The sequence below is a fragment of the Synchiropus splendidus genome, chromosome 6 (assembly GCF_027744825.2).
Source record: "Synchiropus splendidus isolate RoL2022-P1 chromosome 6, RoL_Sspl_1.0, whole genome shotgun sequence".
Taxonomy (NCBI): Eukaryota; Metazoa; Chordata; class Actinopteri; order Syngnathiformes; family Callionymidae; genus Synchiropus; species Synchiropus splendidus.
This window is the reverse complement of record NC_071339.1, coordinates 12616163-12633745: the sequence shown is the minus strand read 5'-3', so window position 1 is coordinate 12633745 and position 17583 is coordinate 12616163. Positions and strand designations below refer to the sequence as shown.

Genomic DNA, 17583 nt, shown 5'->3' with positions numbered 1-17583 from the left:
GAAATCCAAAACTGTTATTAGTGAAGATGAATTTTGTTTAACTTCACATAAATCTGTGGTTTTTAAAAGGGTATTCACAGAGAATGAATTTGGCTGGTCTCTCAGACTCTCATTCTAACATCAAGTCAAAATGGAGAACAAGACATTCTCACTTGCACTCAGTATATATTTATATATATATATATATATTGTACATTGAAGTTTATATGACTTCATCATCATGTTAATTTGAAGAGCTGGAGAAAAATGAAAAATAACTTTTTTAAAAGCATTATTTTATGTAAGACTTGACTCAAGTGTGTTGTTGGGAATCATGAGCACTCCCAAAAGCTAAATCCTGGAAGCCCTGAGTTATCCACGAGGCCCAAAAATAACCCTGGCAAGACTATCCAATGACTTATGAAAGAAAATTTGGAGCAACTTATTCCATCCAGGACAGTCAATGGATCAACTCCAAAATACTTTGGAGAGACTGCTGTGGACTGTTATTGATTACATAACAGCCAAATGTTTTTTTGTTGCACATCTGTTCACTTGAATTGTTTCGACATGTTGCATCATTAAAGTTCCTTCATCTTGAAACGGCTACTTCATTTCCACATTGACTATGTTCATTTATACAAATGCAATTCAGAATTGGAGTTTTGATGTATTCGAAATATATATTAAACTTAAAGATCAATTAATCTGCATAATTTTGCATTAAAACAACATTCATTTATTATGTTATTTTTTTGTTTTGTCTTATTCATGAATTGGGGGTATTTAACTATGAACATTGCATTCCTAAACAACAATGTATTGTGTGTTCATGGAAAAAGCCGATTTGGCCTCAGAGAGAAGCATTATATTACAGTATAGAATAAGATTATTCTCAGTCTCAGTCTGGCTACTCTGGGGCCTTATTATATACATTTCTCCACCCTAGACTCATGCATTATTAAACTTCAGTCAGCCCCCCCTGGGTAGACTGGTACATTTTCTCCAGACGAATGGCAGGAGAAAATGTGTGGAGGAAAATGGTTGATAGTTGGAGGTGCTTTATCTACAACTGATTCCTACTTTTGTGTGGCTGGGACGCTCACTGCTCCCCTCTAACACTGGCTTGTCCTGCTGATGGATCTCACTGCGCATCGGGTACAAGAGGGAGATGATTGATGAAGGTGGAGTCGCTGTTGGATCGTGTTTCGGCTAAAGTGATTTGTGTTTAGTTAGCGGAACGCTGGTTGATAAAAATGCATGGCGGTTTTGTGAGTAAAGTAAGGCGATATGTTGAGGTGCTTAGTCACTGACCTGTTTTGGTCCTTCACTTCCCAAATCCTCCCAAGTTCAAGCTGAAGGGGCAAATCAAGCGCAAAATCCTTTATTTTTCTGTTGCTTGTTTGTTTGTTTGTGAACCTTATGTTAGCTTTTTTTGCTTCAATTGCACAAAGATAGGAAGGTAATTGATTCTGATTCATTATGGTTATGATCCTGGTGCGATTTGATAGTATTGGTTATTGCACTTAATTTCCTTATAATTTCCTCATATTGTAGTAGCACGGAAATAATATATGAGTCATATTCAAATAAAAAGGCGGAGGTTTGGTCGACTTGAATCCAGGTATCACTAATGTGAAAAACAAATGAATCATATCGATTCAGTGGATAAATATAGATTTTTAATGTTGACACAAAAAGAACTATATTTATCAGTGAATTTATTTATTTCGTTGGTTCTTCTGCCTTCTGTCTTTTCTATGCCTCCTTTTAATGCAGTTTTTTTGAATTGGCTTTTCAAGATGTCTATTTTATTTTATATATGTTGTCTCCTTTTATGGCGTTTGTTTTGTGACACATGTTTCTTTTGTAACGTGATTCAATATTTCAGTATTATTAGAATTGGTTTGCTGGATAAGTACCGCCCCTCACTTGACCGGTATTAATGGTCTTATTTCACGCCATTTAACCATCACATTGTTTCCTCAGGTGATGAAGACCTACCACATGTACCACACCGAGAGCCTCAGTGCGGAGAGCAAGCTGAAGGAGGCGGAGAAACAGGAGGAGAAGCACATCGGCAAGGCCAACGACATCAGCAGCGGTTTGCTGCGCTACGGCCATGACGAACGCCCGCAGCGGCGGAGCTCTGTGAAGAAGATGGAGAAAATGAAGGAGAAGGTCAGCCTTTTATCGACTCCCCTCCAAGTGACACTCTGAAATGCCATCGCGCTTTGATAATGCATCTTTTATTAAGTGCTAAACGCGCGCCATATTCGTTGCGAGCATGAGATGTGCAGTTGCTGCTGTGAAGAGCTTTTTTGTGATGCTCTCATATCCGCTGATTCCATGAGGGTGCATTAGATGGAGTACATTAGAAGTCCACTAAACACGTTTTGTGTCTGTCTTCTTACCTCGCTGTCCACAGAGACAAGCTAAGTACTCTGAAAATAAACTTAAATGCACTAAGGCCCGGAATGATTATCTTCTCAACATGGCCGCCACCAATGCTCTGGTGGCCAAGTACTACATCCACGATGTCTCGGATATGATAGATGTAAGTAAACGACAACCTGGTGCGTCTCTCTGCGAGTGCTTGTAAACACAGCGCTAGTGATGATTTGTTTTTTCAGTGCTGCGACTTGGGGTACCACGCCAGCTTGGCTCGCACCATGAGGACGTACTTGTCTGCCGAGTACAGTTTGGAAACTTCTCGACATGAAGGCTTGGATTTACTGGAAGGCGCAGTAGATGCCATGGATATTAGAGGAGACAAGCTGAAGTTCATGGACATGCACAGCCAGATCTTCTGTCCTCCTGCTCGCTTTGACTATCAGCCACACATGGGAGATGAGGTGAGGCCGCTTTCAGAAGGGAGAACTCTATGTCCATGCCAAGTGGATGTTGGCGTCATTGAACAATACCACCCTTCATTTCAATTCAAAATATGCAACCGTCTTAAAGAACTTCACTCACTCACTGGTGTCCTTCTTCTATCACCAATATAAGGCACATAGGTTTGCTTTTTATTTAGGCTTTTTCCATGTTATTTTCTGGTAGAAATGATATGGAAGCAAATAATTCTATGTTCAGTCTGTTATTAATTACACTACATTCAAAATTTTAAAGAAAGACACGTTTGATTCATTCATATGACTTGTCCAGTGCTATTCCTGTCTATGTGTTGCCCTACTTTACGGTAGTAATAATCCAGTGTTTTACTTATTTATGTCCAGATTTGTCAGGTGAGTGCGCAGCAGCCCGTCCAGACTGAACTCCTGATGCGCTACCACCAGCTGCAGTCTCGTCTGGCTACACTGAAGATCGAAAACGAAGAGGTCAGTATCAATAAATTCACACACGTTCCTCAAAGGAAATTCTTTGAGACCAGTGACACAATTAATGAAATATACTCTATAAAATGGCCCAAACACCAGTTGTTTTACAGCGATCATAGAAAGTATTCTGAAGGAGACTTCAATTCTGTTTACCAAAAGTAAGAAGATTTGTAAACAAAACATGAACCTTTATGGAATGACTGGTATTTTAGACGCAGTCTGAGGGAACACTGGCTGTCATCAGATTATCGTGGAGGTCAGCAACAGGAAATGAAATGTCATATCAGTCCAGGCATCGATCACTGCAGTGAAGAACTTGAAAATCATGTACTGACCAAAACATGCTGTTTTGTTTCTTAAATGGGGAAGTGAAAGCATAGCTGTTTAAATGAGCTGTTGTTATTCGCAGTGTATAACAAAATACGATCAGTACCAGCCAAGATTTTTTTCTTCCCCATTTCTTGTTTTATATTCATATGTTTATATTTAGTTTCTGTAGTTCCTTCTTGAGGCCTGACTACAGAAACTAAATCATGGTTTCATGGTTTGCCCTCATGTTGACAGTCTAATGTGTAGCAGGCATTTTTATCATCAGAAACCTGACTCTGACGCATGCAGTCGCTCTTCATCAGACTACCCAGTGTGAGCCCCGTTGAAAGGGGTCATCTAGGCTCTTTTGCAGACGACTTTCCTGGTCACAGGGCTTGTGTGTGTGCGTCAGGGCTCGTCTGTCATGAGTACAGACATGCACTCCTCCTCCTCTATCATGGAATAAACATGGTGAATGTTTCATGTCATGTCGCTTCGCGCAAAAAGCGAATTACTCCTCACAGTTCACAGATAACTGAACTAATGTGTTTGGGTTGTCTCTCTGTGCCAAACTCTTGTTTGTGCTTCTAAAAGGATGCATTCGTGTCTATGTTAGGAATGAAATATGAATATTTATTTGTTGCTGTCAGCGCACTTCCCTTGCCTGAGGGATAGTTTCATTACATGATTATTTGTTTATCCACAGTTACAGAATGCTGACTCATGTTCCAGATTTAATAATTGCATAAAGAGTTGATGTTTCTTTGAGAAATGGCGCAGAGGATTTTTTTGGGGGGTGAAAATAATTTACCCTAAATTCTGGACAATAGAGCGCATCGGAATACTAGCAGCACCCACTAAATTTAAGAAGGAAAATAGATCTTGTCCATACATAAGGCGCAGTGCTCTATAAGCCGCGGGTGCAAAACTACTTTTGAAAACAGGCTGTAGTGTGGAGACTGACTCAAACAAACAGGGCAATGTTGTGAACTTCAATCATGGACTCCTCACATCTTTTATTAAAAAACTCAAAATGTGCTGTTTTCGCCCACGTGTCCGAAGTTTCGACACCACAGCTGGTCTCAGCTGCTGCTTCTCGTCTCCAGTCCTCCAGGAGATCGGCTCTGTGGGCGGAGCTGTGGACACTCGGGTGCAAACAGCTCATTTTGAGAGCTTTAAGGTCAATAAAATGCCTGTTTGATGTGACAAGGCTCAATATTTTGGCAGCATGACGCTCTTTAGCCTTTAAAAATCCATGTATTAGCAGCATCGCTGTATAAGCCGCTCAGGGTTCAGAGAATAAAGTAGCGGCTTATAGTCCAGACATTACAGTAGACTCCTATTGAACCAGCAAAAAGTGTGAAGTGGCGCCTTTAGAAGCCACCCAAAATATATATTAGTTTCGTTTTCAACAGTTAGAATGCTACTTTTGAGGATGAACAAGATAACTAGCAATGACACATCATTTTTTATTGACTGTTGGCTAACAAGGTGAATGACAAAGCGATGACTTCATTCATTTGGGAACAGACAGTGATGTCATCGTGTTCCTTCTGTCATCTCTTGTGGGCGTCAGGTGAAGAAGACTCTGGATGCAACCATGCAGACCCTCCAGGACATGCTCACAGTGGAAGATTTTGATGTCTCGGACGCCTTCCAGCACAGCCAGTCCACCGAGTCGGTCAAGTCGGCGTCCTCTGACTCGTACATGAGCAAGGCCAACATCGCGAAGAGGCGAGCCAATCAGCAAGAGACTGAGGGTTTTTACTTCACTGTGAGTCTAACGTGGAAATGACCTCTCCAAGAGCAGCAGCAGTTGCGATGGAGATAACGCCTCTATCTCCTTCTGCAGAAATACAAGGAGTACTTGAACGGCAGCAACCTCATTGTCAAACTTCAGGCCAAGCATGACCTTCTGAAGCAGACGCTAGGAGAAGGTAAGAACTAGTTATTGATCCTGTTGACTCTGAACATGCTCTGCTTATTTATTGTGCTGTGAATGTGAGGAAACAAGTGTGACCTCGAGTTCAGTGATGGAATCATGAGAGATGGACTTGGAAAAAAAGGACTGAATGGAAACATTTTTACACAAGGGAATCTCTGTGCACACACTTTTCCGATTGGCTGATCAAACAAAGGCCTTAATTTGTTTGCGCTGTATGTGTGTGTGTGTGTTATGAAACCACCACAGTGTACAAGTCTGCCCTCCACTCATGTTACCCCTGGATGTATTTTCACTCAGCAGAGAGCAGTCAGGCCAAACCCCTTCTGGGGCTCTTGTGCTGTTTCTACGGCGACCGCTGAATGACCGCTGCCTGGCAGTGAGACAAACGCAGCCATGGTGTTCACCCCATTGAGTCCCCCTGAATAGATGTCCATTTCCTCATAACACCCTTTTCTACCTCCATCTGCTGGCCCTGTTCAGTTGGCCGCACTCAACCGTACCACTATCTGTGTCGTTGTAAATGTGCATACTAAGTTTATCCTCTTGTTTGCTGTTTTTTTTCCTCTTTTAGGGGAAAGAGCAGAGTATGGAACTACAAGGTAAGTCTGAACTTGAAGATCTGAAACCGCCAACCAAATATCTTTGTTCATTATGGTCAATATATTTTTGTTTGATTCATTTGTTTAATAATTTAGTGGAAGAAATGGTGCTTTCATGTGTTTTGCAACCAGAGGTTATTATGACCACCATGACTATCTAATGGCTAATGGGCTAATGAATGTGTGGTGGTGGAAATCGGAAGACTTTGACCTTAAAATTCAAGTTTTTGATTGACATACTTGCATACAAACATAAACATGTACTAAATAATGTGTAAGAGTAAAGTTCTTCTGGCCAGAACGCTGCTTCTGTGCAGTAGTCTGTATCTTCTTACCATGTAGTGTGTCTGAGGAGCCGGCTCTTCCAGTCAGACATTTCATCAGATGCGAAAAATGTCAGATTGTATTAAATTAAATATGCTCTTGGGAAGGGAAGCAAAAGAAGCAAAGAAACAGTGCAACGCTGTAGTTGTATCTATGATTAAACATTAAACTGACATTGACTTTTGTTTTCTTCAAGAATAGATTTATGCTGTCCTGTGATATTAAATGACAAGACAGCATAGTCGACTCCTGAAAAATAATACTATTATTCTATTTTAATTCATAGTTCTATTCTCATGTATATATAGAATAAATTAATATATTTTAAAATATACTATCTATAATCATATAATGAATTGATTAAAGAGGATCGAAGACCACAAATAATATAGTAACTTTGACACATATTTATTATTATTTACATTCACAGATTCACATTTTTTCCTCACAAGTAAAATGGGGTGGATAGCAAACTGGTTTGTAATAAGCTCAAGCAGGTGAGGTTCCCTGTATGACAGACTCATTCTAAGTTTTGCCTGGATCTAATTTTGGATAAATGCTATTTCTTTCATAGTTTTTAGCTTGAATAGAAGACATTTTAAGATGAATCAAACCTGCTGTGATGCAGTCATTTCTGTGTGATGATGACTGTGGTGACTATCTACTCTGCAGGCCCTCTTTGGTTCAGAAGTGAGTGCTAATGTGTTTCCCTGTTGTCTCTGTGGAACATCTGAGCATCATTGCATTAAAAAGCTAGAAGCATCTAACAGCCATCCAGATATCATACACCACTACCCTCTCCCCAGGCCCCCTAGACTTCCCCCTAAACCCCAGCGAATACGGAAGTCTAGGCCTCGCTCCATTTTTAACCGTAAGCTGTTTAACGGCAATATGGAGGCCTTCATCCAGGTATTGGCCTTTTACTTGTGGTCTCTGTCTCTCTACGAGCTCGGCTTTGTTGCCTCGGGGGTTTCCTCACCTTCTCCCACTCTTCACCCAAAATGCTGGCTCACTCTTTAACTGGCTGCTCACTGCCTTGCTTTCCTCCTAATAATGAGTTGGATATTGATCTGACTGCTTTGTGAGGTCGGTAGATGGTTGTGGTCTGAAGCGATTGCATTTGGTGAATGTTGGACAGGACCATGAACACACAAACACTACCCAATAAGGGATGAATAAGAGCGTGCACCCACCACTTTTTTAGTTTTTATTTTGGCGGTTAAGGAGCCAACTACATCCATAGATGTGTAGTAGACAATCCATGGAATTCAAATTCTTATAGACCAAACTATAAGATTATAAACTCTGCAGATTTGATATTTTTCTCTGGCCTTCTTTTTCTCTCACAATGTGGTTTAGCCTTTCTCACTAACTTGTTGTGGTTGTTGTCGCCTCTTTTCTTGTGTGCCTTGCTGCTCTCTGCCCAGGGGAAGAAGGAATGTCCGAGCCCGAAGCCAGGTACTCTGTCTATAAGCTGGGTGGGGTCATCACTTTGTGTTCCCTCTCCTGTCTGCACTGCTGACGTGTTAATATGCACTAGTCTGAGTTAAACATTAACAAACCTGGGTTTAAAATGTGAATAGGTGACAAGAGAGTGATATTTGATATTGAATTCATTGTAACAAAAGCTTGGGGCTGGTTTTTATTTGAATCTCATTCGCAGGACTCGGGACAGCCGATACCAGCCGTGGTGGAGAGCTGCATTCGATACATCAATTTGTATGGTAGGAGGCCTCTGTGAGCTTTTCTTATGAAAAATGTCGGCACAAAGGAGTGTTCAGTTCTGATCTAGGTCTGGGGAATCTGGCTCTCATCATGGTGAGGGTCCAGTTCACTGAGGATTCACAGACCATTAGTCATGGGCCAGATTCGGCCCCTTGGCCTTCAGTTTGACACACCAACTCTCACCTAGCAAGTGTTTAAAAGATGGCTGAGGGTAGGCTTGGGTGATAAACCGAATAAAATATCTTTACCGAATTTTACCACGATAAAAAACATCATTTTGCCCATGCCTATAAGTTTGGTATTTTAATAAAAAAGAATAGTCCAAAACGGGGCAGTACCACAGGAAACTGTGGGGGGCTGTTACTACCGTAGGGAGACATACTAATGACAGAAAGTCGACGTCCTCCACTGCTGATATACAGTATGTGACATCACCGACCAACGCTGCCTTCGTTTTCCTGTTTTGTGCAAGAGCTACATGATCAGTACTTCTTCCACAGTCCATGTTGGTTTTAGAGTTTGTTGTTGTCATAACTTTTGACTCTGAGCTGCTCCTCCTGGTGGATATATTGGTGAACAGCAATACCAACACAGAGAATGCATAGAAGCATGTTATAACAATAACTTGTGGCAATGTATACCAGAAACTCTTATGGGGTTAGCTGTACAATGCTATCTTAGATGGAGCTGCTCAGTAGTCTTCCTCTGGGGTTGTAGACGTTGGATCAACGAAATGTTTACTGTCAGCTCTTGCACCTGGTTTGTGGCATTAAACAGTGTACTTTTTGTCCCTGTATTCGATTATACTCGCGTCCAATTTTAGGGCACTCGATGGTGACAAGCCTTCATTATTCCACACTGTAGAACTACAAACAAAAACCAGGCTGATTTAGGAGCCGTAGAGCCACATGAATGGCTTGTTTTTCACATATGGTGAGAGCAGGAAGCTGGAGATGACGCTGCTCTTTGCTGGTCATAATGAGGGTACTGTGATGAAGCCTGACCTTTCTTGATGAGCTGGAATATGTATCGTGATGCAGCCTTTGGGGGAAATGAGGGTGCAGTTTTTATAGCAAGCAGACAGGAAATGAAGTCTGCCATTTGTCTTTAAATGATGTGTTTTGTGACAGAACTGAATATATTGTTCTTTTTAAATCAACCATCAACCAGAAAACCTTTTCTCTCTTCAAACATTTCTTAATTCAAAAAGGAAACAAGTCTGTTCTTTTGCTCATGAGTCACTTCTGTCGTCGTGCTTTCGCTGGAATCAGCGCCCCGGTTGACTGCGTGCTTGTTGTGTTTGCTAATAAAATGCAAATGAAAGCCTGTTTGTGTCATGTCTCCCTGATAAATGGTCCTCTGTCCGCAGGGCTGCAGCAGCAGGGTATATTTCGAGTTCCTGGCTCCCAGGTCGAAGTCAATGACATTAAAAATGCATTTGAAAGAGGTTAGTTGCAGAGCACCCGACCATCCTGGTTTGATTGATCATAAATTGTGTTTAGTTCACCACACAGGCCACGCAGTCTCTCCCTCCCATTTAAAGTGCAGGCGAAGGCTCGTGTGTTGCGTGTTAATGGACACACTAATGCGTTAATGCACAGTCCCTACTCCAAACATGTTAATAAACGCTGCTGTTCCGGCTTGCGTTTGTGATTTGTGAATAAACGAGTTTTTCTCTGTCCTAAGGGGAGGATCCGCTGGTGGATGACCAGGCGGAGCATGACATAAACTCTGTTGCGGGTGTTTTAAAGCTCTACTTCAGGGGACTTGAGAACCCACTATTCCCTAAAGAGCGCTTCCTGGACCTCATTTCCACGACCAGTAAGTCATGTTCCTGGAAATAACTTCATGCGAGTCGCTACTGGAAAAACGACGCTGCCTAACAACCTATTGGGTTCTAGATAGCGAAGCAAAATCCTGAATTGTCTTAGTCTTTATTTCTTCTGATGTGACAATGGTGAGGCCGGTTTTATTCCCGCAGAGCTGGACATGGGAGCGGAGAGAGCCTATCATCTGCAGCAGATCATCGTGACTCTGCAGCGACCGGTGATCGTCGTCATGAGATACCTGTTTGCGTTTCTGAACCAGTGAGTGAGAAACCCGGCGAACAAGCCGATGAGTGACTTTGCTCACGCCGCCGGTCTCTCCAGTCTGTCCCAGTACAGTGACGAGAACATGATGGACCCCTACAACCTGGCTATTTGCTTCGGCCCCACGTTGATGCCGATACCCGACGAGCAGGATCCTGTCTCCTGCCAGGCGCATGTGAATGAGGTCATCAAGACCATCATTGTTCACCACGAAACCATTTTCCCCACACAACGGGAGCTGGAAGGACCGGTGTATGAGAAGTGCATGGCTGGAGGAGAGGACTACTGGTGAGGAAGCGTTCGCTCAGCCACGGATGGATGCCATGCTCATTATTCATTCTCACAATGAGACTGCAAATTTGTCTGGGTCCCACACCGATCAGCCCTAAACTGACAGAAACAGCGGATACACAACGTTGCAGCATCTTCAGATCTGAATTTAGCCTGAGGCTTTTTAACTTATTTGCGCTGCCTTTTCCCCCTTAATCTTCTTTCTCCTTGAGGCAATACTGCATACTGAAGTCTGGAGCCAGCAAAGAATGTCTTACTATATAGAAGACTCCAAGACAACAATGGCACATTTGTGGTTGTTTTTTTGTATTGTTTTGTCTTTTTTCAATCGAAAAACAGATGCTTTATTGAGAATAAATAAATTAAATCAAGAAATGTAAATAATGCAAGTTAAGAAATATGCGGGGGAAAAAAGAAAAATCATTAGCACTGTGGAAAAAAAAATGTTTGCAGCTGGATATATTGAAATGAAAATATGATGTGAATAAGAAATGAAAATAAGCATACCGATGTTCAGGTTGAGCAAGTCAAGTTCAGCAAAAGCACTTCAAAATGTTGACATTATTAATAATTAAGTAAGAACATTATTAATAATTTATTTATTATAATATTATATATATATATATATATATATATATATATATATATATATATATATATATATATACATATACATATATATATTTTTTTTTTAAGTAAAAGTGCATCAATGAGTAAACCATACACCAATTAAACATATAAATTGTTGGTATATTACTGCAAATATGAGATGAATAATATTGATCTATTTTACAGTCATACAGAATAAATACATATTATAATAATAATAAATTGATACATAAGCCTGCTGCGAAAAACCTGTACAACTCAAAAGAAATAAAATGTAATTTGTCTGCCAAAGCGTACTTTTTCGAGAACTGTTTGTCCAGATAAAATTTGTAGTGTTACTATTGAAGGTAATTTGAGTTTAGTGAGTTCACAGTTTTACGTCCAGACAGTCATTGTGAATATGTACATTTATTGTTAATAATAATTTACTTTAAAAATAATAATAGTTAAAATGGTTAATAAGTAATAATAGTTAAAAAGTAGCATCAAAATATATTAACTTAAAAAGTCGAGACAAATTTTCATAGTTCCTCATGAACGGTAAATGTTTGGCAGTCGATTTAGTATAACACTAAATTCCCTTCATCTCAGAAGTCTACTGAGGTTGCGTAACTTCTGCCTGCGTTAAGGTTAAGGTAAAGGTAGATGTCGAACATGTTTTTGCTTCTCACGCAAAATGTTTTCTTATTTTTAAACTCATGATATATACATGGTCATTGTGTAGCTTCCAAAAAGCTTCTCATCTCCTCATGAAATCGACTTGCACAGACAGGATATTGTGGTCAGACCTTTTTTTTCCTCTCTGAAAGATATTTCCGGGAAATTTTATCAGCAGTCTGAGAGTCACCTTGTTTGACATGAATTTAATAACAAACCTGCGATAATATCACCCACTGAAGCAGGTATATGGAGAGAAACAGGGCCTGAAGTAAAGTATTCAACGGGCAGAAACTATGTCTTTGCTCAGATTAGCTTGACTAATACTGGCGTGTCATGGTATCTTATCATGAGGTCAGTGAGTTTTGCTGTCCAAAACAATAAATCCTCCAGGTGAAGACCCCAGGACTCCTCAGAAACGAGGTGAGGAAATCTCAGGGCCCAAAACAAAACATACAGTGGCCGTCACTGGGATGATCTGTGGCTGAATTTTCTAAATCTTTGACTCGAGTAATGTAGATGCTGTTTAACATGACAAACACTCTGTTATGTTGCACGTTGTTTAGCATAAGTTTTAGTTCTTGGCAGTTCAGTTCAGCTCGCTACCTTTGTTTTGAACTGGCCAACGCTTCTTCCGTTCCCAGTGAAAGTCCTCATAGTGACGCAGGAGCTCTGGATGAGATTGACAACGGTACCGGACCAAACACAAGCGACGATGGTGGGTTGTGGTCACCGCCGCCAGTCACCCGCTGACGAACGTTAAAAGCTCAAATCTTCTGTCGCTCACAGAGCTGGAGCAGATCGAGGCCATCGCCAAGTTCGACTACGTGGGCCGAAGCCCCAGAGAACTGTCCTTTAAGAAAGGAGCCTCTCTGTTGCTGTACCTGCGGGCGTCTGAAGACTGGTGGGAGGGTCGACACAATGGTGTGGACGGGCTCATACCTCACCAGTACATCGTGGTCCAAGACATGTAAGTGATACTTCTCGCTCAAGTCCCTGGAAGATGTTTCTGCTCTCTCATCCTTAAAAAGACTTGATCAGAGCCGTTGTCCTGTCGAGACGAAAGAAGGCTATATCTGTCATGATCCTATTTCTGGTGCTCTGGTGTCTTGAAATCCACGTTTTGCTCCGAGCTCAGCTTCTGCTCTCTTCTGTCTTGTCAAACATGATCTCATCACGGATCCCAGTTTCCAGCTTTATTTTATTTCAGCTTATACTATGATGAGGTAATCTTAAAATGCACTGGGGGAGGAAACCGGAGTGCCTAGGGGAGAAAGCTTTTTGTTTTTTAAAACTAGGAATATTATTGAGGAATATCACTGTGAACTTTTGACATCTTTCCATTGTTCAGAATGCAAGGATGCATTTATTTTCTTTTGCGCATTAGGGATGATGCGTTCACTGACAGCCTTCCGAGGACTGACAGTGATGCCAGCAGTGGTCCAAACTACAATGACCACGGCTCCTCTCGAGCTGACCGCCAGTCGCCTGTGGAGCACACTCCTGAACATCGCTATGGAGGAGCTCTGGGGAGGTAAAAGCGAGAAATGTCACATGTTTATTTACTCCATTACTCCTTCTCAGATCTTAAACACCGGGGTTCATTTTTATTATTTTTTATGTTTTTTTGTTTTTTTTTCAGGACACATTTTTTTACACATTTACAGACAATGTTTTAAACTTCTGCATCTTATAAGCTAACTGAGATTCAATTTGGAATTTTGGAATCTGCTTTAGCTCTCAGAAGTGTAGTACTTTTCACTTGTAGCCCTCAGCGGTCTGATTTTGACAATCCCGATCGAACCGCGATCGTTCTGAATTATTTTGCCTGGATTCATCTTTAGGGTGAGGATGCGATCAGACGGCGCTGCCCTGCCGAGCCACAGGAACGGTGAGAGCCACAGCCCCACCAGAGGCCAGGACGGTCCTCCGAAAGTCATGCCCCGCCCCTGCAGCCCCCATAAAATGGCCGTCAGTCGAGGCCCGACAGAAAGTCCGGAGAAAAGGCGCATGACGACATTTGGCAGCTCCGGCTGCATCAACCACCCGGACAGGAAAGCTTTCGCCGACACTCACTCTCAGCGGTCGTCGCCCAGCACCACCCGACACGCAAGCCTCGGCGACCACAAGACCCTTGAAGCCGAGGCACTCGCTGAGGTGAGAGGAACCTTTTTGATTCCTGTTTTTAATTTGGAGCATTAAATAATAGGTGGGCTCTGTTGACAACACGCCTGTGCCAGGCTCCATGCCCTGTTTTTGACTTGACTTTCCTCAGTCACAGCTGAAGAAACTCAGAATATCAACGTGATTTTCCTTCCACATGTTTTCCAGGACATTGAGAAGACGATGAACACCGCCCTCCATGAGCTGCGTGAACTTGAGCGGCAGAATGTAGCCAAGCATGCCCCCGACGTAGTTCTGGATACTCTAGAGCCTCTCAAACACCCGGCTAGCCAGGAGCTCCCGGGGAGCCCGCTTCACACGATGGTCATCAGAGATCCAGATGCGGCTCAACGGCGCAGCAGCAGTAGCTCCTCTTCAGAGACCATGACCACTTTTAAACCCGCCGCCCGAAGGCCTAGCGCACCCCTGCGACCTCCGCCTGTGAGACCGGTGCGGCCGGCCCCTGTGCTCGGGCAGGGGCCACACCGCTCCAGCAGCTCTAGCTCCTCTGGCCTCGGCAGCCCTGGCATCACACCCACTGAGAGAGTTTTCCCAAAAGCTCCGTCCCCGTCACCATCCACATCCTCCTCATCTTCAGACAAACAAGGTAACATGTAGCGCAGCAAACGAAAATATTCAAGGTTCCCTGACACTCAGACGTCCGCTGTGACCCTGACAACATATGTTTGAAAACATGCTGAACTGAAACACCCAACAGGAAGAGGGGATGCACTTAACTGTTAACAGAACAATAAAACATACCTAAAAATGTGTTAGCATTTATGTGAAATAAAAAAAGGGAATATTACACCACATTGTATGTAAAGAGAAAAAAAATACTTTTATCTAACTTAGGCAGTTTAGGCATAGTTTCAAGGGAATAAATAAATAACAGCTCTGGGTTGCAGCTCTACTAAAGCCCGCAAGATGGCGACATTGACTCATGACTGGTCAAGTTTTGTTTCTGCTGGTGTAAATTCAACGACTCTTCGTGCCACATTCTTTTCCAAAAAGCGGGAAATACTCCCGCCGGGCATGATGGGGCGGACTCGACCCAGGAATATTGAGCATCATAACTTTCAATCACATGTGAAGTGTCCTAAACCTCAAAAGTTCACCGCACTATTGTGGTTTTTCTCTGCTGCTGCCCTTGTTTTCCATGATCTCAAAGCTTTGCGCACAAATTTAAAGGCATAGATTACTAAAAAAAAGTGCCTCAATTCCTGTTAAAATACATGACTAAAACGACTACCTATATTTGATTCAAGATGTTGTGCCTGAAGTAAACGACTCATCTAAGCACACGTTGGTTGGACGTGATATTTATAAGCACCTTGGTGAGGGTTATATTTAAATAATGTTTTTTTAAACATCAGTTGAACCACGTAAAAAGCACAAAAATCTAACTGTAATAAATGGTCTCCAATGTGGCTTTAAAAGAATTGGGGTTCAAATCCCGCTCTTCTGTTACCTGGTCGACTTTACTTTCTCTTGTATGGTTATGTTTGGAGTGATATACTTATTGAATTCTCCCTTATGCATACTGTAGCATGAATCAGCACTTGGACAAACCTGAAAATTGAGCTTCACCATCGCGTTCACATCACAGTGGCCTGTTTACAAATGAAATCTCAGCCACTTTCTCAAAAGACCCAGACTCAGAGCAGCTGTAGTTTGTTTGTATCCCATCACCGTAAAAGATATGGAACTATAGTCAACGCTCCTTTACCACTTCTGTTGACTTCGGGAATACCAACCAAATTGTTGACCCGACTGCACTTCTGAACACGGCGAGGACTTGTGGTGGATATCTAGACATTTGTGTTTTCATTTTGATGATGTTGTAGAGGTATGATATTAGCACGAGTCCTATAGAAGCTTACGCGACGTCTTGACTGCACACAATCCGAGGCTGTTTAGATCAACTTGTTTACTGTTGGTGGTGTTCTTTGTTCGTCTCGAGGTTGATGGTTGTAAAGTCTAATAGGTACATCCGATTCTACATACATTATATACATATATAAATATATACATATTGTTCGAGGATACTTGTATAAATAACAATGTATGATAGGAACAAGATATATTATCATCTCTAGTCTGTAGATTTTTGTAACTCCTATCCTTGCACAAACATTAATAAAAGAATAAACTGGTGACATTTAACAAAACATACTTGTCTTGTGTTTTTCTTCTTCACTGCAGGTGTGGATCGCTCAAGCTTGTGTGTCTGAATAAGAGTCTGTAAATTGTGCAGAAAAGTTTGCATGGAATGGATCAGTGACTCGATGGGATATTTCGCCCTGTTTTCCTTCCCCCCCAGCCCCAGTCCATCCAAGTCATTCACTTGTGTTTATGAGGATAAAAGTGAACTCTAATCTTATTACGTGGGGAATGGCTGCCAGGTGGTAACGGACCACCGCTGGACTCAGGTTTTCCGGTTCGCCTCTCTCAGTTCAAAAGGCTTGTCTGTAAATGATGTGACTGGTCTGGTCAACAGTGTGTCCAAATCTGTCTCATCCGGTTAACCAAACACTTAAAGTTTTAGCTTTCCGCTAGTCGCACTAACATGTATTTCCATTGTAATGACTGTGAAACCAGAGTAAAACAACGATAAGGGACGTGCTGAAGTGACTCAACAACAACTGAATGTTGTTGGATTTGTGCAATCGCTTGTGAAAATGCCAGTGGGTCATTCACATGTTGTAAATGTGATTACTGCAAGATTTGCGCTCCATCTTGCATGCATGCATGTAACGCATATAACGTGTTTTCCTCAACTGGACTTAAATGTTAAAGCCCGTTCGCAGTCACCAGGGTGGAAGAGAATGCAAGTGAAAACACGGGTAACTTGCACAATCCCATGTAACCGGGTTCCACATCAGGCTCGCATCCTTCCTGAGAAACTCTCATGTCGGTTCTCAGATGGTTGCTTCTCCACAGAGCATGAAGTCTGGAGAAAGCCGAACTAACTGTTGAGCAGAGCGCAGACCAACCACAAAATATAACTCAGTCAATGTCAAAACAACAAAGTTGAAGTCACTCTCCTCTTAACCTTCAACTCCATAAGCTCCACATTCTTGGTAACCTTTTCATGTAGAGGAGACAAAGTCATGTGACATTCTAGTGCGACCGACTATAACTGATGCCTGGGTTCAAGTCTTCAGTTTGGAAACAGTTCATTCTTTAATCAAAGAGGTCAGATGTTGCTTCAGGGGTCACTCTTTAATTACTAAACCACATGGGGTAGATGTGGGCTTTTTTTATCAGGCCTCAAGATAATTCTTGTTTTGAGTTGATATTTTCCTTTGCTTTGACTGTGTCATTGAACCACAACATAACAGGAAGCCAGTTTCTGGCCTTTGCAATGAACAACACTTCCACTAGGGGAAGCAGTGAATGATAACATTTCTGAAAGTCTATGTCGCTCCCCCTCACTTTCTAGTCATTTCTGCCTGATCACTAGAGATTTGCCAGGACTGAATCTTCATGTGTGTGAGGCGCTGTCTTGAAATTATCAGGGTGCACCTCAAACTTTTAAAATTTTTCATCAT

General features: G+C 41.9%; 1 protein-coding gene across 3 annotated transcripts in view; it reads left to right on the top strand.

Annotated features, from left to right (window-relative positions):
* Window positions 1-16183, top strand: part of LOC128760307 (SLIT-ROBO Rho GTPase-activating protein 3-like) — a 31315-nt gene extending 15132 nt beyond the window's left edge. The window contains exons 5-22 of one of the 3 annotated variants that reach the window (XM_053867603.1): window positions 1969-2160; window positions 2408-2536; window positions 2613-2834; window positions 3216-3317; window positions 5203-5400; window positions 5479-5563; window positions 6143-6170; window positions 7922-7952; window positions 8158-8218; window positions 9589-9666; window positions 9906-10040; window positions 10201-10306; window positions 10370-10597; window positions 12511-12584; window positions 12656-12836; window positions 13254-13400; window positions 13711-14023; window positions 14198-16183. In XM_053867603.1, coding sequence (XP_053723578.1) covers window positions 1969-2160; window positions 2408-2536; window positions 2613-2834; window positions 3216-3317; window positions 5203-5400; window positions 5479-5563; window positions 6143-6170; window positions 7922-7952; window positions 8158-8218; window positions 9589-9666; window positions 9906-10040; window positions 10201-10306; window positions 10370-10597; window positions 12511-12584; window positions 12656-12836; window positions 13254-13400; window positions 13711-14023; window positions 14198-14647 — 2760 coding nt within the window. In that variant the 3' untranslated portion in view covers window positions 14648-16183. Of the gene's footprint in view, window positions 1-1968; window positions 2161-2407; window positions 2537-2612; window positions 2835-3215; window positions 3318-5202; window positions 5401-5478; window positions 5564-6142; window positions 6171-7166; window positions 7204-7300; window positions 7404-7921; window positions 7953-8157; window positions 8219-9588; window positions 9667-9905; window positions 10041-10200; window positions 10307-10369; window positions 10598-12510; window positions 12585-12655; window positions 12837-13253; window positions 13401-13710; window positions 14024-14197 lie in introns of those variants that run through there. The other 2 variants (XM_053867605.1, XM_053867604.1) reach the window with 2 other exon arrangements.
* Window positions 16184-17583: the final 1400 nt, after the last annotated feature.